This window comes from Telmatherina bonti (genome assembly GCF_933228915.1).
Source record: "Telmatherina bonti genome assembly, chromosome: 2".
Classification (NCBI taxonomy): domain Eukaryota; kingdom Metazoa; phylum Chordata; class Actinopteri; order Atheriniformes; family Telmatherinidae; genus Telmatherina; species Telmatherina bonti.
Genome location: NC_136620.1, coordinates 26,802,529 through 26,828,594, shown reverse-complemented (window position 1 = coordinate 26,828,594; position 26,066 = coordinate 26,802,529). Strand labels below are relative to the sequence as shown.

The window sequence follows — 26,066 nt, the reverse complement described above, 5'->3', positions numbered from 1 at the left end:
AGACAGAGACACAGCTTTAGCTACAAAACAGGACAATTGAGTGTGAGGCCGGCATGTTAGTTCACTAACCCAACAAACTATGACACAAATCGCGCTCACACCAACGTTTACTGTATATGCATGCTCTCACTCAAACACACTCATACACGCTCACGCAGCAGCTAAGAGTCCTGCAGCGGTCAGTCCTGATAGCCACTATCACAGTGTAGATAGACAACCTAGAAAACACCAGCAACATTTCCTCTCAAAATGAAGCATTGTGCAAAATTAGCTAGCAGATCATCGAAGGGATTTAGTTCAAATTTCCTAAATTGTTTTCAATAATCAATGTACATACACTGTAATACAAGTTGTCTCATTTGGATGATTTTTTTTTCAATTTTTTTTTATTTTTTTATAAAAGTCTTCATTTTTTTCCTCCCCCAGTACAGTAAGGAGAACAAAGTGGCATATGAGCAAGAGAACAAACTAAAACTTTGATTTCTTTGTCAAACCTAAACACAACAGATTTACATTAACCAGATATTATCTAAAAGCATTTTTTTCTTCTTTTCACAAAACATGATATGCATTCTGACCGTGACACACACATCTAAGTGTTAACATAGTTAAATACTTGTAATTACATAATTTAATATTTAATAATAATGAGCTGTTTGCGTGGGTTTGTGTACAGTTGTGTTAATGATTGTGTATGTGTGTTGCTCTGTGCTTGCACTGCAAGTGTTGAATGTCAACCCTGTGTCTTTTCATGTAGGTAGTGGGTGTCCATATATTGTCCTTCTTAAAATAATAACAGTCTCTGCCCCTGCTGTGGTCTATGCAATGCTGTGCAAGGGGGTAGTTCTGTAAACCCGGGATCACATTTGGATGCTGGACTCTGTATAAGTGCTGATGATGTAGAGACTGTGAGGTGAATGGGCAGGCTTCAAAGGTAGGTTACAATAGGTTTTTGGCAGGTAGATGTGGTAGGCAGGCTGACTGGTTCAGTAATATTTCTCTTCCCCCACACACCCAGACTGGGCTCCTCCAGGAATTTGATTTCAGGGACTGGTTCTTCATGACAGCGGACACATCTAACTTAAAGAATCTGTAAGAAAGAAAGACAAGAGAGATTTTTGCTTAATAACAACTTTGCTCATGTGCAGCCTTTTTCTTTACACCATGATGATAACATGAAGAGAACCAAAGAGCCTGGTACAGCAATATAAAATACATAGACCAAGGTTCAGCCAACAGGCTTTGGTCAAACATAGAAAACAAAACTAACTGGTGAGTGTCCACAGAGTCCATACAAACATGGAAAAAAACTCAGTCAATAATGGTTGATAAAACCAACTGTCAAAGAGATTTATTTCAGGTGGGTGTCTAGTACTACGCTTTCCTGATTTTTTTTTTTTTATGCTGGTGGATTAAATGACTAAAAAAAGGGAGCTGATAAGAAGGTCTTCTACAAGCCAAGAGATAATGCTTTATTGAACCTGACTCAGTCATTAAATGTCTAAATCTATCCAGTTCCTTTAATGGCATAAACCTTAGAAATGATCAGTTAAAGGTGCAATCAAATCAACTACAGAAATATGGCTTCGGCATGCATTGAAGTATATAATTCAAAATGTGTTGTTCTTTTGACTTACCTAAAGATTTGGTTAGGCATTTCCTCCCTCTGCAAACAACATAAACACAGAGAAAACGATTAAACATGATGCAACATGTCAAATAATGAAATCGCTTTTGTTCATTGCACATAAAACACCAGCAGGTGGCACCACAGGAAAGGCAAACTCTTAAAGACTCTTACTTGAGTAGCTTCTACATGAACAAGTCTCCAGACAATGCACTTATGCTATATAAATTTTGGTGAAGGTTGTTTTTTTTTTGTTCAAGTTTTTCAGTCATATTATTATACCTGCAGGCTTTCAGATGAAAGAACAGAAACTTTCTCTATGCTCTTCAACACATCTTTCATTTATTCCCACTCATTCATTCTCATCCATGTTTTTTTTTTAGTAGTTTGTTAGCTGCTCATACCTGTGTTGTTTCATCACTCACTGCAGGCAATGAGACCACTAATCCCATTATCCGCTGGGGGACATGCCTGCAATATATTTTTTACACTGAACCATATAGTGATGTTGACTTACACAGAGAATGCAGATCAGATCAAATCAGTGTATTGAAGCTTCTCGATAAGACAGTAAGGTTTCATTACATGGATTATATCTTCTTCTCATTTTTGAAGGATACAGCAGGATGTGACTGATGAGCATGAGTAACATGTTTGTCACCGCATCTGACTGAATTTTCACTGAGATTTGAATACAATTAAAATCTTTGATGGCATAAGGCTTCACTTCTCTGTTTGCATAAATCTCCGACACCCCTGAAGCGCATATGGATAAACCAATAAACCATTTGCTTTAGCAGCTTTGGGAAGGAAATTCTCAAATAATGCGTGTTCATGTAAAATTAATGTTAATTTCCTATTTAACCAGTTATCTGAAAATAAAGATAATTGCATTCCTTCATTTATGTTCAAATGATACATTTGATGCTCTCTAAATATAGCTTAGTTTTTTTTTCAGAGGCTTTACAAAAAGCTTTATTAGTCATAATAACATGAGCGCACCAAATGTTTTAGGGTGTTGCTCTTTAAATCTATTTGCCTCCTTTATTCGCCTCTGTGATGACTGTGCACTTTCTATTTATGGTTTATGAACATCACATGGGATTGTGATAAATCAAGATTCTATTCTTGAAGCAAGCTTGGAAATATTAATATCTACTGAAAGTATGTGTTTCAGCAATCTGCCTGTTACACAAATTGTATTAAGAGTGCATCTTCAGAGCATTTCATCTGGTCTCTTCAGCCAAGAAAGAAAAACACACACTATCGACTGAGATTTATACCTCAGTATAACATTTTAAATAATTTTAAATTGGAGAACGGAGATGGGTGGGGGTTAGTTGGCGTAACCATCCGCTTACTTACAAGAACCAAATGCTACATTAAAATATAAAAACAACTAGGTATAAACATACAGGTACTACATACAGTAGTATGTAGAAGTTTATTCACGCGTCACCTTTCTCTTACAGATCATAGCTAAAAACAATCAGATTTTCTTATTTATTTTTTTAAAATAAAAAATAAACGATCTGACTTTCAAAGACAATAATCCAAAAGGTGATATAAGTCTATAACAACTAATGCAGTACTTCTCATAAAAATGAACTTACAGCAAAGGTAAAAGCATTCTGCATGATCAGTACTTGTGAGCAGCTTCTCTGATAAGTATCAAACTATAGCTGACATGTTTTGTAAGCAGATAAGTCCTTCAATTTATTCTCCATGAATTTAAATAAATTTTTCTCCCAAATATTCATGTTATATGAGCTGGAATGAGCACCTTCTGTATAAGCTGTTCCTCGGACAACTCGGAGGGTTTTCAGACAGTAAAATCACTCACAGTGTTGAAATTAATGTTCCCGGTTTTATCTATCCAGTTTATTGTCTCCTCAGCTATGCAACTGCTGCTTGCTGCTGAAACTATTGAATTCCTCTATATGTGTTTTTCAACAGAAACATTACCTATTAGAGTGAAAAGCTACAAATGAACTAAAAAAAAAAAAAAAACTAGTTAGGCTGAAGAGCAACAGTTCTACTTAACGTTTTATTTTTAGTTACTCTAAAGCCGTCTCGCAGATTCCCAGAAGAGATCAATAAGATGCGTTTTATCAGACTAGTTGGCACCTCCTCACCCTTGCTTTCAGCCAGCAGCTCCTCAGACATGAGTCCATCCTGCCGGTTTCCCAGGACGAAGGCCAGGAAGGACAGGATGAGGGCGTCCAGGATGCCCATGATTGCCAAGATGTAAGCCCAGCGCACCGAGCAAGCCCCCAGGCTGTATTTGTCTGTTTGCTGTCCACACATCTGCCGGACCTTCTCACTATCCCAGCCGTCAGGGTAGATCATACAGCCCAGCACCAGACAAACACCTAAAGTGGGAGGCAGACAAGGAAAATGAGTAAACAACATGGTTTTATCAGAGGATTAAATACAATGAAGAAAAGAGGAAAAATAAAATGTATATACACCCAGGAAATATAGAATCTGAGGATAATAGGTCAGTGTAATTAATGCAAGCAAGAGTAATTATACTTGTAGGAATCTGAGAGCTGAAGGGCAGAAATTATCTTCTAAAAATGCTCTAAGACTCTATCATGCTATAATTCTCTGTAGGTTCTACTAAATTTATGAGTTATTGCATTCATTTCACTAATTTCCATCCCCCATCGCTCTGGCCTGCAGAAGCCATGTCTGCAAGCAGAAACAAAGACAGCTGCATCAGTCACACCCAAATACCAATGCAGTAAGAAATAGTGCAGTAATGTCTCTGAAAACATTAAAAACCCACAAAAGTGGCCCAGGATTTTTTTTTTTTTTTGGATTCAGTTCGATAGTTCTACAACTTTACTTTGTGGACTTTTCGTGACTCCTCTCCATTTCTGATTTGAAGTAATGATAATATTATCCTTTACCATGCAGCTCATCATTTTCATTGTTTGCACAAAGACTCATTTTCAATATGGCTCAGGCTCATCCTCAGTTTGAAAGAAATTTCTCTTTGAGACGACGCTGCGGAACGAGGAAATCAAGAGCCTTCATGCTTCTCTTTTCGGTTTTTGCCCAAAGGGTAAAATTTCCTCCCATCTTTAATTTGGATGAAGTTCTTTTCTGAGGTGGTGCTGCAGCAGAACAGCAGAAGAGCTGGAAAAGAAGCTGACTGCACATTTATGTGGAGCGCATTGCACATGAATAATAAAACAGACCCCCTACTTCTTTATCCCCCAAACACTGAGTTGCTTTCAGTGTTTCCTCCATGAATGTTGTTTGTTTGCATGTTACGGTTTTGGGCTGTTTAACATTTTCATAGTTTGCTCCCCATGTAATCTGGATGCTGAACGCATATTTAAATAAAACTTTGTGTGTCATGCCTATTTGCAGCCCCTCTGAGGTTCTTCTGTGGTCTTACAATTAAAATGCTCTCTTTCTCCCAAACTGCCCTTGTGCATGCCTCACAAGCACTGCAGTTTGTTAGCAATACTGCAGTCTTTCATGCTCCCAAATTATATGAATAATTAAGAGATGTTTCAGCGGGAGAAAGTGAGTAAGACAGAAACGATAGGGCCATACTATGCAAGCTACAGACATAAAACAGATTTCACAGAGAACTGAGTAACACCTAATGTAGACTGCTCTGTCTTGCCCCGGAATCAGAGTCATGCCTAATTCATAAGCACCAAGTGCTTCAGAGAGCTGAGATGCTCAGCTTGAGCAGAGAGCTGCAACAAACTACAACTTCAGCCAATTTAATGACATTTACTGTAGCACATGAATAGAAATGCATCTCTCAACAGCCTTCTCAGCAGACAATAGGCGACACAATTAAACAAGAGAGTTGCACTGAAAGCTTGGTTTTATGAATGGGCAGGGTCTGCTTGGTTTCCGATGTCTCCAGGCAGCCACGCTGAATCACACAACAAGCCCTTCCATGCAAGAAAGACTCAACGTGGCCTTGACAGGTCATGACAGGAGCTCACAAGAACCTGTGTCACTCATCCCACCCAAGCGCTATATGTTGTAGCATCACTGTCTGTCAAACATGCCTCCGGAGTCTGGTTTGTGAATCACCAACAAAGTGAGTGTCTCTGAGGCTGGCGTGTACGTTATGACTAGAGATAGGACTACTGCTAAGGACAACAGAGGAGGAAGTGGTCCACTTCCACTTTTGGCCACAGAATGTAGAGTACTGGTCCGTGGAAACACACAAAATGTTGTTGAACTGCCACTTGATTTAAATGGTTATTGATTTGTTCAAGAGTTTGTTTGTTTTACAAGGTTTCTGACAAACAGATAATTAGATAAGTCTGAGGAGGAGTTTGATGCTTTCAGTGCAGAAGACAGAGAGCTTCACAGCTCATCCTTGGCTTTAAATTTTACCTTCACTGTCAGGCCGGGATTTGCTATCATTAGTCTCTTCACAGGTGAAACACAATGATACAAGCATCACCTTTAAACAGATACTGCATTTATTGATTTTATGTTATATTAATAGGCAGACAAACTACAGTATTTTGCAAAAGTCCATCATGTTTTGATTTGTTTTGGTTTTTTCAATACTGGGGCTGAGAAACCACACTTTACAGCAGTGTTTTGCTTTTTGGCACCATGTCTTCTGAGAAACACAGAGAACCTTATCAGAAAATGATAAATCAAGAGTCATATAGACTGACGTTTACTGTCTGGAGAGTGTTCAAAGAAAAGACAGGATGTGAGACAAAGGCTGAGTTTAGTGTGAAAAAGCTGACTAAGTTCACCTGTGTGACTTCAACATGTTTTCTAAACCCAACCTGGGAGTGAGAAGTGTGACAGTAAAGTTTTGGTGTGCTACTGATGGAGCATATGTTGTTCTCGTTTAAGCCCCCATGAGAAAATGTCCAACTCTTACAGTCGCTGTTATGGATCTTTCCAGAGCCCAGACCTCAACATTTTGAAGCGGAGTGGGAACATTTTGACAGAATAGAACAAAAGGCAGTCAACATCCAAAGATGAGCTTTAAATTAATTTCTAAAAAGTTGGGAAAATATTCCAGATGAAAATAACAGTAAAATAGTAAAAAGAATGAGAGGAAATCTTTCCTTCGATGGTTCAGGGTACTGACATCTATAATTTCTCATTGTTATTACTCATTGTGTCTAATTAATGTATTCCTGATAATAAATAAGGATATAAGACTGATTGTGTTTAATCTCACATCAAGCCTTGATCATTAAACTCAAAAACTTGAGTGATGTTCATTTCAATATCTGGTTTAGCTAAAGTGGCTTTTGTATTTGGAGAAAATCATATGGACAAGGCTTTCTTTTCTTTTCATTTCCTCTTTTCTTTACATTAAATAGTAGGGTGTGACTATATGCTTTTGTCCCGATTTGATTCGATTCCAATTTTTTGGGTGCCGATTTGATTTAAATTGCGGTTCTCACAATTCTCAGATATTTCGGATTTTTGTCGATTAAAAACAAACAAAAAAAATGTATAAAACTTTTTTGCTCGCCATTTTTCTTTATTTGAAGGAAATATTTGAGGAAAAAACAACGCAGTCGCCAGACCATCATTCTGCTGCTATAATGCCCATGAAAATAAGTATAAAGATAAATTAAAAACAATAAAAATGACAAAAATTTGATAGTGCATTCATTTTATTTATTTGAAAAAAATTGATTTTTTTAAACCAAAAAAAAAAGAAAAAAGAAAAAAATCCCAATTTCCGATTTTTCGATTCGATTTTCCCACCCCTAATAAATAGCAATGAATACAGATCAATTGATCCTATAACTGCCAGTCGTACATTTGGAGACCAGCACCTCAGCATGTGTCAGAAGGTAAAAATATTTTCTGAGGACTATTAGTCTAAGTGTTGATCTCTGTGTGTTTTGTCTTGTGGGACAGATTTTATTTTATTTCTCCAATAATGATGGCATCTGTTCTTGGTTCAAAATATCTGATTTTGAGTTACTTTCTGCAAGTCTTGGATAGTTATATTGGCTTGATGCTGTTGCAGCAGCATTTATTTTCACACTATGTAACTATAATTGAAACAAGTATTCTCAGTTGAATTTCTAACCTCTTGCCAGTATCCAGATGAATTGTAACAACATGATCATTGAATCAGATGGCTGGATAAAAACATTTGTTTCAGTCATTGATGTGAAAGTGCAAGACAATTTTTAAATGGATATATATATATATATATATATATATATATATATATATATATATATATGTATGTTTTTTTTTAATTTTTCTTATTTTAAATGGATATAGAGTAAAACCTAGACAGATCAAACAAGATTTAAAGCACTTTTATGCTTATTCATTCTCCTCTTCGCTCAATTTCATGATAACATACCTCCACTTCAGTTCCCAAACAAGATAAAAGGACTTAATCTGATGTCCATCTTGAGATGGAAGGAAAGCTTTTTACCATTTTGCAGTCTTATCATCTGATGTGTTTGGTTGTTCTTGTGCTGGGAATTTGAACAATAACCAAACGTCAATATTGACGCAGCAATATCAGTATCAGCTCATGTTTTCTTTTGTCTTGGACCAATACCTACTCATTTCACACAGGTTTTTTGCACAACACATAAACACTGTGTATTTGGGGTTTTTATGTAAAGCGTTTCTATATGGAGACAGTGCAACAGACCAAGTAATGCTTGAGATTTAGAGAGTCACTGCACATCTCTGCTCACTCTCATTCATGATGCATTTACAAAGGTAACGCAAGCTTTTCCAGATCCTTCTGGGTGTCTCCCGCAAGCCTTCAGCTCAGCTGAACCCAGTCATGAATATTACATTGAGGCTTAGGAGAAGAGAGAGCAGGCTCTCAAAGCTCTGGAGCTGGTTGCAGAAAAAAGAAGGAAGCTGCAGGAAAAAGACAAATGCTGACATCATCAGGGGGAAGAGACCAAAAGAAAACAAGAGGTACATGAGCAGTGAGTTTTCTGTCGCAACCACTACTGAAAACTATCCCCTCCAAAGCCTGTCTGGGCTGATAAACATCTCTGAGGGATGCAGTGGCCAGGATTATACCAACAGAGGGTGTCGCATATGTCGCCCTTGTTTCCAGAAACAGCTTGTGAGAAGAAGAGCACATGTCCTCCCCATCACTGTAACGAGAAGTCTACTAATCTGACATTAGTCAATGGCAAACAAGCAGACCCATTTCAGCAGATCCAACGTACACAATGAAACATTTATTTCAAAAAGAAGATGTATAATTCTGCATACTTTCCTCAGAAGCATTCAATAATACATCGTAACATGGGAAAACCAGTGGGACATTCCTGCAAGCATTCTGTGCCGACTGAACAGAAGTGAATCCATCCTTGTACAATATTCCTTTTTTTTTTTTTTTTTTTTTTTTTTTGCTTCGTTTATAGCAAGTCTTGTATAATTTGGCAGCCTACAGTGGGTCAACCTCAAACTCACATATTCCTCTTCCTTTGCCTCATTATTAAGCTTAATTGTGCGAGTAGTACGCTGTCTGTGGAATCATTAAGACGGAAAGTCATGGTGCTAATTAGAGGTGCAATAGAGTCCTCTTTTTATGTGATTTGTGCATCTGAATCTCCCTTCTCCTTCTTTCTCCAACTTGCAATCTGGAAATGATTCACAGTCTAATATTGTGAAGGATGTCTCGGTTCCTAAAATGTACCAGGAGGAGAGAGGAATAAGAAGTTAGGATTCTTGCCTGATGAGCTATAACTGAGCATTGAAATCATACATTTGTAAATCAAAAAAGTTTGATTTCACAGCTGTACCAGGTGATATATTAAACTGATATAAATGCCAGTTTTGATCCAATTTCCCCTCCATGGGAGGACTATATGAGGAGAGGAGTCAGGAATCAAATGTGGGATTATAAATTGGGAAGTAAAACAAAGGGCAAGTTCACCCCCCAGTAACTGCTTAGGCTGTGTTCCAGTTCAAATTTAATTGGTCACAGAGCTTTTGCCATCGTTTTCCAACTTGGTGGTGACTCACAATGAGTACGTTCAGTTCTTACAGTAGAGAAAGGCAGCCCACAGGTTGGCCACAATATAAAGATATGTTTTATCACCACACCTTTTTTTTTTGCATCCAAAGTTTATTTTTTTCTTTTCAATTCAAATCTTTAAATATTATATTGATTTTCTTGTGCTAAATTTATTTTCTTTGGCATTAGGACAGGACGAGTCAGGGTTTGAGACTTGGACATCTGAACACATTGTAAGAGAAGTTCTAGCATCTGATGACAGGCAGGGAATATATGTTTAGATTTTATCGTTTCTGTTAAACTGTCATTTAATGAAAACAATAAGATATTCAGACCATCAGATCTGAAGATCTTCAGGATCTGCTTTACTCTTCGTAGGTTAGGTGGTCACATCTGACTTTCTTGTAGTCTCTCTATGGCTGTTATTAGCTTTTATCTCAATACAAGTAGTTCTGAACATCTGCTATGTTGCCTGCTGGTAGTTCATCACGCTGCGAATATCTTGCCTCTTTTTTATATGGTAAAAGGTTATAAATAATAATTTAAAAAAGGGTAAGTGAAGTAACTAAGGTGCAAAAAAAGTTCCAAAATATTAAGCATGCATTGTTGCTCAGTCTGTATCCCAGTTCTAAAGTCTCTGGTTACAGAACTATATCCTATTTCTCTGTGTGCAAAGGGCTTGCAAAATACATCTCATAACAATGTGTAGCTACTGGCTTCATTTGCTGATGCATGACTTCATGCTACAGTAATAACCAATGCACTCCCAGTCCTCTCTGCAGAAATAGCTGCATACCTGACAGAATGCAGCTGTCAGTCGGAGTTCAGACGAGACATTAACTGATGGCATTATCCTACCCTTTCAGCTTTGCCCTTCTCTCCATCTCTTTCCTGCTCTCTCTGGAGAGCTGCAGGAGAGCGATGGATGGACTCAGAGAAGGGAGAGGCTGATTATGAGGCAAGGCGCGGCAAAGACACACAGAAATACAGGATGTATGCATGCGGTTGGTTGGTAGGAGACTGGAACTGAGCCATGCTCCAGTCCTGTGTGAGCCTGCCAGCAAACACTCAACACCACGCTAACGTCATAAGCACCATATGCTGAAGCCCCCCCGGCAGAGTTATTCTCGGCAATTATAGTTTGTGCCTTTTCAACACACCTTCCTCTTTTTGTGTCTCCCTCTTCCTGAGAACACTGGGATAATGCAATTGGAAAACTGGAGTGAGAAATGCGTGCTGGCTAACAGCAGCTTATGTAAGACACTGTAGGTAGGACAGATGAGGTGCAAACAGCGCTGCAGGAAACTCTGACGGCAGACCAGCAGATGGTACAGAATGGCCGTGTATTTTTTTTTTCCTTTTCACCATTGGTTTATTTTACAAAATATATTACAAATCCCATGTTAACCAAAAGAGTCTTATTGCTCTGTGTAATCTCTGCATGCCATTTGCAAGCAGTGGAGGTGAGGAGAGGTCTAGGGTGACCTCTAAAGCAAGCAGCTTGATTGGATTTGTGTGTCTGGTTCACCAACAAAGGAAAATGGCCCTGTAATCTGTTTTGCTGTGACAATGCAGCGGCATGTCTGAGTGTGTTTCCAGTGTTTCGGATTTTTGTCGATGGGGCTGCATGCTAGGCAGAAGAAAACATTTGCAGGCATCACATCCGTCACTCACACGTCTAAGAAGCCATGAAAACGCAATCACATTTTTCAGCTCCTACGTTCCTTTACAGATCATATTTTCTCCTCTCCTCATTTAAAAAGCTGTGACCAAGTTGATTATGCACACACACATCCTAAAAGGCACTATCTTACACCACATATGGATTTAGCTCAACTGTGTACTGTGACGGAATGACAGGATGGAAAGCTTGAACGCATCGCACAGATGGATTAAAAAGGCAACTTTGACTGAGTGAGACAGAGGTCAGGCGCAGGATATCGGTTCATGAAACAAACTAAACAAGTAAAAGTTTGCTACACTGTGCAAGTAGACTGGATTGAACCCCCCCTTTCGCCCTTAGAGCTGTGTTAATTTCTCAGAGATTTTGGTCCATATTGTCATGGAAGCATCCCACAGTTACAGCAGATCTGTCAGCTGCTCATCCATGATGAGAATCTCATGTTCTACATCGTCCAACAGGTGCTCTATGACTGTGGAGGTCATTGGAGTAACTCACCATCATGTTTAGCAAGCATGCTAGAAAGAGTTCAAGCGGTGAGATGGTGCATTGTCCTGATGGAAGTAACCATTACAAGATGGACACACTGTGGTCAAAAAGGGATGAACATGGTCACAAACAATACTCGTGATGTCTGAGGTTTTTAAATAATGCTCAGTTGGTACTAAAAGGCCAAAAGTGTACCATGAAAACATCTTCCATACTGTTAAACCTCCACCAACCTGAACTGTTGATAGAAAGCAGGACAGATCGGTGGTTTTCATGAAATTTTGACTCTACCATCTGAATGTTGAGGCTGAAAGGGACACTCATCAGATCATGCAACATTTTATAATCTTCTGTTGTCCAATTTTAGTGGGCATGTGTAAATTGTAGCCTCAATTTCCTGTTCTGAATAAAGAATAAAAGAAGGAATAAAAGACAAAGAATAAGGAATAAAAGACAAAGTTAACATAACAGGAAAATATACAAATTGAAAACTGCATACATCACAGAAAACTCTCTGTAAAATGGACATGACAGTCCCTTCTCATGCTGTGGTGATTTATAGAAGACCATGTTTACTGATAACATATTCTCTGGTGAGTTAGCTTGTTCCTTGCAAATCAGGATTTAAGGTCAGTGCAAAGAAGAAAATCAGCACAGGCCTTCAGGGATTTGCTTTGGTTGTTAATCTTGATATGGCTTCTGATGAATATGCATAGGTATATCCACTTTAGAGTCATAACCGGTATAACATTAACACTGGTGAAATTGGGACCTGGATGTTAGAAAAATCCACCTGGTTTAATTAAAACCATTCCTAGAAAATAACTAATAAAGACACAATATGAGTGACACAGAAAGACACCCAATCCTGGTTGTCAGGATTGTGCGTTACCTTGCATGTTTTAGATGTGCCCTTGCTTTATTCCGCCTATATGAAATGAATGGATCACCTCATTCACTAGATACCAAGTTCTACAGAAGCCTTTAATGCGGCATTAATTTGTGCCATGAGTGTTGGAGCAGGGAAACCTGGGCAAACATGCAGGGCAATGGGTCCTGGGGACAAGCACTGAGCGATACTGATCTACATTGCTGTTTTGAGCATAAAGCTCCAAGCAGAATGAGACTCAGGCAAAATGTGACAGTGCAGCCGGGTGCTTGAATGACTCACAGTGCTGAGCATGGAGACAAGATGCCCAAGGCTGAACGCCAAATTGTAGAAGGATTTAAATGGTACAGTGGTCCTTCCTGAACCACACAGTTGCATCTATTGTGTATGCCCACTCATCTTTTTTTTTCTACAGACAACCAAGACTTTTCAAGTGTTTGCCGAAATCTGCCTAAATTCAACTCCTAATAAAACAATTTGGCTCCATCTTGACCTACAGTTGTTCACTTCTGAGAGCTTTAAAGAAAAATGATGAGTTCAGGATGAGACTGATTAATCCCGTCTTTCCCATCGTGGCTAGCGGGCAGCATCAACCCCCTCTTCACACTTGACAATTAAGACTTTTCTCTGACTCCAGTGATGAGACGATGAGTACTCAGAAAGATGGCCTAAAACCATGACAATATGTCATAATTACATGCAGATAAATGGAACAATTAAGAGTGCATTATCCATGTAGTGAGACTAAATGGGGTGTGAAAATGTGTCACTGCATAATCCGGTTCCCTGCTTCAGGTTTATGAGGTAGAAACAGAACAAAGAAGCATGGACATAAATACAACTGAAGAGCTTTTCAGAAAGAGTAATCTAATGACTGCTTGAGGGAATTAGATTGGAAATATGTGGGATTTATTACCCAGTGGTCAGGGTATGAAAATGCTTTTAGACAGCTGGCAGGACACAAATTTGCGTCAGTTCTCTGCAAGTGTAGCTGCAAAGTGTCAAAGATACAATGAAAAGTGGAGCAAGCAAAACTTTTAAAACCATCTCAGAGAGTATGCTCTGAAAGATGAGCATGCTTTTTGAGATGAGCTGTCTACAGTCCAAATCTATTTCTGCTTCAGTTGCTGGCAAAACTCAACGCCCGCTAGAGGGGAGCGCAAAGCTTCCAGGCATCTTCTGCATTTCACTCTATCAACATCTTTGGTCGTTTTCTGCACAGCAAGCACATAATGTCCAGAGCTTCCCAATCAATTAAATTTCAAAGGATTAGAAGAAGCAGGAGACGGATTATTTAATCAGATCACCTCTGTGCTGTTCTGAGAAAACTTCTTAAGCATATTGTACTTTTGCAGGTAATCTTCTGAGGTGTGTTGCATAGAAGGGTGTCGACTGCAGGGGCGCTTCAACCTCTACAGCAGAATAGACTTAATAAATAAATGAATGAATAAATGAATGAATAAATAAATGAAATAAATAAGAGAAATTGAAAAGAAATTAAGTCAACAAGAAAAGATGGAAATGTGTCAGTTCTTCTCCAACTTTCTTCACACAACGGCTTCATCTGGTCAAAAGTGCATCATGTTATTCTGTTGAGATCTTAAATTCCTAAAATTTTTCTTCAGATCTGGTTCTTTGACTTTTTGGACTTAATTGACAGGGATTTGTTGTCTTTTAAAGCTTTTTTTGAAATCTTGCCATTCTTGTTGTAAATTCCTACACAGCCTGTCTTTTGACTCTTTATGTCCACATAGACCATCTGGCTGTTGCCTCATTATCACACACTGACTGAAGTTGGTATTAGAAAGTAGAGCGGGCTGCAAATGCCTCGCGGGGAGCAGGACATTAAGTAATGAGGGACGATGGGCTCTGAAATGACCAAGTGGCAGCACTGAAGCGACATAATGTGAGCCTGACGCATCAGGTGTGAGATGTGCAATTTTATATCAAATATGGCACCTCAGGTTAAAGCAGAGCCGGGGATGCGGAGGTAAAGGGTGCAGAGAGGGGGAGGAGCTCGACATAAAACCGCAGTGAGCAGAGCAGGAGGGTGTGGAGGGCTTATGTAACAGGTCCAGATGCAGCCTTTACCTCCACAGAGGATAAAGACTGGCAAGGGCAATGGGGATCAAAAAGACCTATGAGTTTTGGGGGAAATGAATTTGACTGGGCTACCAGTTTTTGGACCTTGGAGGCAAACAAGTTAGGGAGGACTGTGCTCTCTCAGTCAAAGGTTGAAATGACCCATTAATGCTTGATGGAACATATGGATAATACTGTTCACATGTTTAGAGGGCGACTCATGTCTAAAAGCATTAAGCCATCACATGCTGAACTGCTCCTGCACACTACAGCTCAAATAATGATCTAATTCTAGTGATGTCATATTGTTTAAATATTAAACCACTTTTGTGCTCTTTGGAAAGTGCAAGCTAGCTGAATGAAAGTAATATAAATGTTCTATTGAATATGCAACACTTCCATTACATCATTATAAAACAGCCTTAGTCACTGTAACATGTAACATGTTCATAAAACTCTGCGATGCATGATTAACATTAGGATGCTATAGACTCACAGGCCACTTTAATATGTACACCTTGCTGGTACTTTTTGCCTTCAGCGCTGTCTTAATTCCTAATAGTAAAGATTCAACAAGGTGCTGGAAACATTCCTCAGAGAGTTTGCTCCTAATTGACATGATAGCATCAGACAGTTGCTGCTAATTTGCTGGCTATACATCCATAATGAGGATCCTCTCTTCTGTCATATCCCAAAAATGCCAAAAAAGAAAAACATACATAAAAAAAAAACAAAAAGAAAAAGAAAAAAACAGCTTGAGATGGTTTTAGCTATGTGATGTGGTGGATAATACTGATGGAAATAATCATCAGAAAATACTGTGGTTAAAAATAGATGGACAGTCACCAGCAATATTGATGTATGGAGGACAGAAACTAAGAATTGTATTTCCATTTAAAACTTATAAAATATAAAAAATACATTTATATTTACTTAGTCATTTTTAGCTATTTTAATTTACCTTTGTATGTTTTCATTGATTTAATTTTTGCATTTTCTTTCCTTGAATTCTTATCTGTTAAATTTTCTCATGATGCATTTCTGTATTTTATGTTCATCTAACATTTTATTTACGTATTTACACATTTTTTTTTGGTCATATTAACATCTTTATAATTTTCTTGCATTTTTTGCATTTTAAAAACATATTTCACTGCACAATTTATTTTAAGAAAACATTTTAAGTTATAGCCCGTCCTTTTGGTTTTGTCCTTGGACCCCCTGTTAATTACTCAGGGTCCTGCACCCTCCTTTTTTGTACAATTCTCTTGTAGCCAAGTTAGAAGTTGTCGCCATTTGATTAATTCTTTATCCCAATCCATGGCGGCACAGCAGTGTACTGGTAAGCATTGCTGCAACACAACAAGAAGGTCACTGGTTCAAGTTTGAGCACTCACCTTTTGAACTACTCTCCGAACTGGAGCAGACAACATTTTAAAAGGTAGTTTATGTTTTTCCTTTTTATTCCCAGCAAATAAACAGAAACTTTCTCCGAGAGATCACGCTTCATCATGGCAACTTAATAACCAGCGCAGCACAGAAACGCTGATCATTCATCATAGACGGTGTCCTGGTTGTATCCAATGGCCGTTTGAGTTACTGATGCCTTTCTGTCATTGCCCAGTTTGCCCAGTATACTCTGAACTCTGACATCAACAAGGCAGTTTGTTAAAGACAACAGCGGCTCAATTGGATATTTTCCTCATCTTCAGAACCATTCACGCTAGATCAGCATTTTCTGAAAAACACAGACCAGACTGTCTGGGATCATGCCATGTTTACAAATCCTCCTTCATCATTATGATGCTGTTTCTTTTATTTTTTTATTTAAGTAATCTAGAAAGCGTACTGACCTGTTGCCCTGCAATGAACTGATTAGCTATTTATAATAACTGGTAATTGCAGATGTATAACTAATGAAATGGAAGTTGAGTGTTTCTTCAATCACTATTTCTGGTTTATTGTATTTCATTGTTGCAGCGGCTGAAATTAAAAACTTACATCACAGCTTTAAGGTCTTGTTTATCGGAAACTGCATCCTGTAACCAGAACAGACTTAACGTAAAAGACTTCTGTAGCTTGTCATGGAAATGTTCAGGTTGCTTTCCTTCAAAATTGTGCTTAAGGCCCTTAGGAAAGTGTTCATTTCCACCACTGTGCATGCAAAGCACACACTTTACCTGTGCACTACATGAGTCATTGCTGCATGGAAAGTATTTTCATGGGTCACAGTGTCCTTGCTGTCCCACCTCATCCCAACCTCTGTGGGATAAACTGGCAGCTCATAGCAACCTACTCTCCCACCCTGCCTCAAAGAACACAGAGATTATCTTTAGTAAATCTGTGCTCCACACCATGCAGGGCTTCAGGAACACTACACTCGTCTGACATTTAGATTTTGTATTCTGCTGCAGTATGTTCAAATTAGTGAAGTGTGGCCAAATTAATTAGTATTGATCTGTTTGATTTGATCTCCAAAAGCATCATCTCGGGATTTTCAGATAAACTAACTGGAGCGAAATCGCAACCAAAACAGAATTAAATGAACAAATCTGCAGCTGTTCATGTGCTGCCTTAGTACACATCCACATCCATGCCAATTACTGTGTTTACATGCACAACATATGCCACGGTGTGTGCAGATATCCTTCATTTATCCTTCCCCCTGCCCACCATCAGCAAAACTGTGAGATGCATGAATAATAATATTTTTAATTATATGGTGTAGCTGTGTGTGCTTCTTGATTACAAAAATTACAAGATGGGCAAGTTTTGACTGAGAAGGGATTTGGAAAAATGACTGGAAAAAAAAACCCCAAAACAAAACAAGACAAAAGAGAGACAAGCTAAAAAGAGACAAGTCAGTGTGTTTGTGCTCAAAGATTGATCTTATCTTAAGTTTAACTGCTGCTCTAAAGGTGCACTGTGAGAATAGGTGGATAAATCAGCGGCTTGCATCCGTTCTATGAAACTGTCTCTATCAACCTCACAAACCTATTCAAATATATGATTTTTAATAAAACATTTTGCAAAATTCTTCTTAAAGCTGAAGTAGAATTGCATTTCTGTTCAGAAAGATCCTATTTCTACTATTCTCTTGTTTCCTTTGTCTTTTAAGTGTGAGTGCACTCTCCAAATCTCTGGAAGCAGTCCTTCTTAGTAATGTTTCATTATTAAAAGCATTGATGTCTTTTACTGAAATGACAGGAGACAATGCTGTTGTGTTGTTTCTTTCTGTCACATAAATCTGCCCTGGTGACTATTCGACTGTGCGATGCAAAGAGACAGGACTCCCTGATCTCCAGCATCATGAGTGACTTTATTCAATTACTTTATTCATTTCTAATGACAAGAGTGCAAAAATTATGAGAGTAATGAGTCCCTTAACTGTCACAGATTGTTGTTTAATAACAGAGGCTCACACACCCACCCACAGCCAACTAACACACATGTTTAAGAGCATTCAGTTTCATTCTGCATTAACATAAAATATAATGAATGAATGAAAATACTTTATTAATCCCCAAAGGGAAATTCAATAATAACAAATAATAAATATAAAAAATAAATATATTATACATATATATATATATATATATATATATATATATATATATATATATATATATATATATATATATATATATATATATATATATATATATATATATATATATATATATATATATATATATATGTATATATATATATATATATATATATATATATATACATATATATATATATATATGTATATATATATATATATATATATATGTATGTATACATCAACTTTTTTTGATAAATATTAAGCAAACCTACAAAAATAACGGGTGATTTCATCTTTCTCTGTAAATTGTGACACTGTTGGCCTTAGAGGTTACTTTTGTCAGAAATAAGAAAGTAAAACTTTACTTATATAGCACCTTCCAAGTGATAAAATCTAAAATCAACCTGCTTTACAAGAGTCAACAGCGCATCAAAACAAAAGAAAAAAAAAAAAAAAAAATCAAAAGCAGATTTGAAAACACATGTTTTGAACTGGCTTTTAAAAGGGACCACAGAGTCCATCAATTTCCAAAGTCCAAAGGAAGAGTTCCTGAGTCTGGAGCATTTTGAACAATCTGCAACCACTTTAACAAATGAATGCAATTATAGATTAGATTTAGTTTCACTTTATCATGTTACAGTCATCTCTTTATTTATGCCACCAAATATCATTTACTATATTGCTGTATGCTCATTTTTGATCCAGCACCGTGTGGTTTGGTTTAGCATTCATTACACCTTGCAGAAAAGCACAAAGAATACTTTGAAAGCACTCAGGGAGCGCAGACCTCCAACAAACAGTTCATTTCCACCCATACTGTGATTCAGTCCCTGTGCTATAGCCCTAAATCTAATAGAGTCTAAGTTGTAAGACACATTCAAAAAAGATAAAAATCTGTCCAGTTGTTTTTCCTTCAGGTTGCTAACAAACAGGCAGACAGATGAAAGTTGGCAAAAACAACCTTCACACCCCTCCTTAGCACAAGTAACTAGAATCTGGAGATCCAGCAGAATCAGCTCATCTGCAGACACTAATCTCCTTTTAAAGAACTAATAGGTGTCCGTACAGCACTACTCGTTTACAGCATTTCATTCTGCAAATCTAGAGAAACTGTGGTCCTGTTGCAGTGACAAGTGCAGCATTGTGACAGCTACTCTCAAGCCCCAGCACTCTCCACCTCTAAATTCAACAAGGCTTTAAACCCTTTCAAAAGCAAGCCTCTCAATTGAGCTAATGGATCATGGGGATGAAAACCAGGCACACAGAAGCAGAGATAATGGTATGCTGAGAAAAGTGACCTAAAGGTTCGCTCCGTCTTCTCTGAGCTCTGGTATCTGACTTGCTTTCTGTTGCCCTCTTGTTTACCTCCACACCTCCTGCTTCTCTCTTGTTTTATCTTCTCACTTTTTATCCTTTCAGTCTTGTTCCTGTCATCTGCCTGTTTTCCTCTTTTCATTTTTTACATTTTGCACATAACAAAAAACAATTGTGCAGAACAGCTGGTTTGGTCTGTGGTTGGCATCTTCTCCCCACATCCTATCAAAGAAGTAAACACATTTACACAGTCAGTAACTATTTTAAAGCATATGGAGATGTTGGTAGGCTCCTTGATACGTCTCCATGCTTGTCCTGCTTCTTCTGATGAGTGGAAATCAGGTTGCATAGAAATGAGCTTCTGGTGTGAGTTTCTTTAAGTGGCTTCATATTTATGAAACAGCAGGTATGTTGATATCACAGGGTACACAAAAGCATTTAACTAAAATGTATATTATGGATCTTTATGGCTATTATGGCAGCATCTTATGGCCAGTTGTTGTTAGAATAAAATGTTCATTAGCTCTTTGAATTGATGGTTAGTGTTAGCTTATATAAGAAGGATGTGCATAATATGGTACTAAAACAACAGCTAATGGTAAAAAAAAATGCCTTAACATTTGTTAAGTGATGATCTATCAAGTGAAATATATCTGAAATATTCACATAAATCCCCAGTAAATTTATGATTAATCCATCGTGAGCAAAAGAAATTCATGACATTATTAATTCATTAAGTCATGCATTATTGTAATTAAGGATTGCTTAAGTAGATGAATTGTACACTTATAATGAAGTGTTTACATGACAGTGAAACATAAATGTAGCCAGTAAAATGCATTTTGTCAGATGGATTTTTTTTTCTGTTTTATACCAGTTTGCAGACTGCAACAATCTGCCATCTGTCCTGCTATGTATCTCCAAATCAGTTAAAAGAATATAAAAGCTGACATTAAGATATAAAAGGTGAATGTTGTCACATAGCAAAAAAACCAAGACATTGAATATGAAGTTAATGATGAAACAAGAACTTCTACATCTTCAAGTAACGATTAAGTTGCTACAGAAAACACAAATAATACAATATGGAGGCCTCATTCAGTCAATATAAAAATGGTTTGAAACTGTATATGACTTCTTTATCTCACAAGCTGTGGTAGAAATGAATGAATATTGAATATTCTGTTACAGTCCACAGCACAAAACTTTACTTATTTTATATTATTATGCATTCAGCTGACAAAGAATTGTTTTCTGCTTGCACGAAGCATTTTTTCCCACAAAAAGTTTGAACTTTTCTCACAAAAACTTATAGCTAGCTCAAAGGCACCCAGCCCAATTAAATCACATTTTTCCCTTTATTTAAAAGAAATAGTTGAATACAGGTGAAATGTTTTTTATTCTCCACTCTGAATAGTATTTCTCATGTTTTTAGGTTCACACTATACAAGAATTAAGAGGTGCAAAACTATAAAATAATTTAAAAAATAAATTTAGTGATCATGTGATTGGAAGCTTTATAGCTCTGTTCAGCAGTTTAATTACAGGGTTTAAATATATTGTATTTCCCCAAACCTTGATAAACCATGACATATATTGTATTATGAATAATACGTACAATAAATGCAGACATTTGCAGCCATTTGCAGACATTTCTTTTTAAATATTTGTTTTGTAAATTTTACCAATAGTTTTCAACAATTTATGTTTAATTTATTATATATATATGTATCCCAGCTAAATGTATGCAAAATCATTACCAAGAAATTAGTTAGAAATTAGAAACCAATAGTTTTGCATCATCAGACAAAAACAAAACAACGATGATGAAGTACACTCATGGGCACAGTTTTAATTAGGGAACTCTCAGTCTTTTTGGTTTTTTTTTTTTTTTAACAAACCTTTGGCTTCTAGTTGTTTGAGCACAAAAAGCTGCAGCATAAAATCTCACATCAAGTCTGACACTTTCAGTTCAGCTCATCATCAAAGGAGATCATGCAGATGCTGCAGGAAGCACTGGACTGTGCAGAATCTTTACTATGCAGGGTAACTAACACTTCAGTTATCCTAGCATATTAACAGCAAAACACATCAAAGGAGAAGCACAGGATGTTCCTGGGGGGCAATGCTGACATTCTGCATGCCTATAAAGTCTGAAGCAAATCTTTTCTTTCTTAATTATGTTGGCACATTGACACACATGCAAAGACAGACAAATTTTAAACCACCACGACAGAGCAAATGACAACTTTTAAATACAGTACAAGGGTTTCATCTATTACATCTATTTTCTTTTTCTAAAAACAGCCCACTTTGTATCTTTACAAACAGGCCAACCTCATCTGCACACTTCTAGTGCAGACTTTATCAGATGCCATGTTTCACATGTATGACTCACATCTGTTTTTGAGACGGAACAGTCTGACAAAATGTAGAAAAACGCTGACAGCTGCCGTGACAGAGCGCAGCATGCACACAGGTTATGCAAACAGAGAAGTGATTATAACTGACCTCACAGTTCTCATAGTTAATTGGTGTGCATGCCCAAGAAGAACTGCAGTTACAGGATGGAAAAGAGGGAGGGAGGGGGAAAAAAGACAAAAAGTAAAATGCATAGAGCTACAAAGAAATAAATAACAAGTGAAATGAGGTGAGATGCACACAGGAGAGAAATAAGCCATAGATACATATGTATGGTATATCCTGCTGCGCTCAGCTCGGCGAACTAAAGCACTCTCTAAAATCTGCATGCCGTGAACAGAAATAGCTCCTAAACAGGGATGCGTGTCCATCTAGGGCAAGACATATGCATGAGCACTTTCTGCACTTAACTTAGTTGGGCTGTCATAGACATGCCAGGAGGTTGGCCCCATTATCAAACATTCACCACTTGCACCTGAGCGCTAGAGATGTGTGCCAGCTCTCTCTCTCTGTTGGAGAATAACACAACAATCTGTCTATCTATCTATCTATCTATCTATCTATCTATCTATCTATCTATCTATCTATCTATCTATCTATCTATCTATCTATCTATCTATCTATCTATCTATCTATCTATCTATCTATCTATCTATCTATCTATCTATCTATCTATCTATCTATCTATCTATCTATCCATCCCAGAGTTTCTGATAGAAGCCAGATTTGCATCAGTTCTCATAAGCTTTCTTGGGCTGAGGTTTGATAGTTCTGGATAAAATTGCAACACATCTATATGTATAAGATATAAAAAAGTTTTCTGTATTGAAAAAAAAATGAAAAAAATGAAAAAGAATGGAAAAAAGATCCAAGATGGTGCTTGTTAGAGCCGAAAGATAGACTGATGCCATGGAGCAGAGACACTTCTCTGAATACTGACTGTGTCATTTTTGTCCTCTGACCAGTCTAGCAGCAGGATTGGTGACAACAAGCTACAGCTGGCCCACAGTCAATTTTCATTTCAGTTTGCTTTTATGGCATGAGACTTGACATGCACTTTGTACTCTGTTGCCAAAATGTTTCAAGGAGAAAACACACTGCAGGGAAAAAAAAAAAAGAAAGGAAAAAGTATTTTTATTTTGCACACACTCCACCTGACATGTCATATATCACAATCATACTGATGATTTGTTCCTGTATTAAAACATGAGCAAGTAAATGGACATCACTGGGCCACCTGTCTTCCGCAGGGCAAGTCAGTGAAGGCAGCGTGAGCTTAACAGCCAGCTAAGAGTAATAAAGTTTGACAGTGCTAATCAGCCAAGCTTGCTCATTAAGCATCTCTGTACCAGATTACCGTGGCCAGGGTCTCTCCTCTTGGCTTTCTCTTTCATCTCTTAGCAGCAGAAGCACAAAGCCCAGCGGTCTCCTCATTAGACAGGCTTATTGCGTTAATTCAGCCCAACATAACACACTCAGTTGGAGCTGTTCCAAATAATTTGTGTTTGCTGCTAACAGGATGCCGACTGCTTTGACCACTGGTACAGCTGAGAGGACTGATGTTTGGCAACGTTTGGGCTCTTCAGATCATGGAAGCATCCACTTACAACAGATGACATTCGTCCACAGTCACAGTGACTGCCAAAATGTAGCCAGCAGCTAAACCACTGACTTCTACAAATTTCAAACATCAACTTAGACACACACACACACACACACACACACACACACACACAAAGATAGACTGAAGATTATATGGTAATCTCCTGATAACCATAGTTCAGATTGGTCTGGACTACATACATATGAGATGTTATATAAGCAAATTAAATTGCAAAGTGATTATGTAGCCTAATATCTTTTTTTTTTTTTTTTTTTTTTTTTTTTTTTTTTTTTTTAATAGTTTGAAGAGACTTAGCAGAAATTTGAGAGGATATGGAAAATCCTTGCATAATGTTATCTAATAATTCTCATAGTTTGCCCATTATTAAAAACAGATGAAGCGTATTCCCAGAGGCTTTATACATGTGCACATTTGCACGCATATAAAGCAAGCCAACAAAATTTTGGGTTGCATTATGTATAAAATGTGTTATGTAAATCTGCCTTGCCATGTTGCATTCAATGAGAGACTTGTAGACATAAAACATGGTTTCACTGACAGATCACTTATATAAAACTGCTCATGCAATCCCATCAAAATCTGATAAAGACTGGTTAGTTTATTTATTTGCTTTAGGAGTCAAAAATACGATGACCCTCATGACTTCTTCATATGCTCATCATTACTGGAGTTCAATTCTAAAATAGTGGAACGTTGAAAAAGTATTTAACAGGGTTTATATCTATGTACTCTGTTTATAAGGTATAGTGAATGTATAAGCCTATAGTTAAATAAAATGTCATTTTAAGAGCCTGCAGATGCAGACTAATGACATTTCAGCACCATGGACAGCACTACTTTCCGTAAATATTGAAGTAAACACAAACTGTGCAGTATACATACATACATACATACTTACATATATATATATATATATATATATATATATATATATATATATATATATATATATATATATATATATATATATATATATATATATATATATATATATATATATGTATATATATATATATATATATATATATATATATATATATGTATATATATATATATATATATATATATATATATATATATATATATATATATATATATATGTATGTATATATATATATATATATATATATATATATATATATATATATATATATATATATATATATGTATGTATATATATATATATATATATATGTATGTATATATATATATATATATATACGTATATATATACATATATTTATACATACATATATATATATATATATACACATATGAATATTAACTCAATAAAAACCATGTAGATTTGTTGTGAGCCAGCTCTTTTAAACTTGTGCCATATGAGAACGAGTAATAGATGAGTTGCAATTCTCTTTCAAGTAAATTAAAAAAAAAAACGTGTGAGCTTGAAAATTAAGCAGTTAAATTAATATAGTCTCATAATGAAAGATACATGTTTGCATTAATTATTCACCAGGCTTGTCTCCATGTTGAAAAGGCAGTAGCTAAGCTATTCTCGCAACTTTCCACTCTGTGTTTTGAAGACTCCTCAAATTAACGACCACTCATGTTTAAGTTTCTATATCAGAGAGCAGAAAAGAAAGACAAGATGTAAACCCCATAGAAAAATAACTTGGTAAGATCTTGCCACTGAGCCCAAAACGTGTCCATTTTCCATACAACTATTTGTTTCTTTAGCCGAAAGTTGTTATATTTAGACATCCTTTCATACAGGCAGAGCAGGACTATAAAGTAGCAGGTGAAAAGCCACTTAGCCTACCTGATGCTGCTTGCATCCAGCCACAGATCTTATACACGGTGGAGGTGCTCAGGAGGAAGAAGAGGCTGAAGCAGCCGATGCAGGTGACCACCAGCATCATTGACATTCCAATGAAAAAGGAGGCGGCCTTGAACGCACCAGAGGGGATGGCGGAGAACTCAGTGAAGCTGCCCTGGCAGGCCAGGTTTCTGGAGTGTCCGTCTCCAATGCAATAGTGAAAAAGGCCGAAGTAGCCGGCCTTTGGTGTGTCCACGCCATCCCCAATCCAATAGGGCTGCGAGAAGATGGTCACGTTAACAATACCGAACAGGATAGTAAAAATGGCCCACAGAAGTCCGATAACACGGGAATTGCGGACGTAGTTGGTCTGGTACAATTTCGCAGCTTCTGCAGATGGTAGCATTGATGCGGCAGATCCAGGTATCATCTTACGCAATCCCGAAATCTAAATGAATGCTGCGATCCGCTCGTGTCCAAAGCGAGGATTGAACATCTAGGCTATCGCATCAACAACAAGCAGAATTGGGGGGGCTTATGCATGTGCAGCTGTAACACATCTGTCAGGGGCGATCACCTCATGACGTGGCATCCCAAAAAACCAAGCCAGTGAATCAAACTGTGGGCTTAAACC

At 37.3% G+C, this 26,066-nt stretch overlaps 1 protein-coding gene across 1 annotated transcript; it reads right to left on the bottom strand.

Moving 5' to 3' along the window:
• Window positions 1–1,649: 1,649 nt before the first annotated feature.
• On the bottom strand, window positions 1,650–25,862 carry LOC306768730 (LHFPL tetraspan subfamily member 3 protein-like; the record flags this gene model as incomplete). The annotated part of the gene is made up of 3 exons (XM_079257149.1): window positions 1,650–1,666; window positions 3,763–3,999; window positions 25,436–25,862. 3 exons carry the CDS (start codon window positions 25,860–25,862, stop codon window positions 1,650–1,652), a joined length of 681 nt encoding a protein of 226 aa, XP_079113275.1.
• Between the last annotated feature and the right edge of the window lie 204 nt (window positions 25,863–26,066).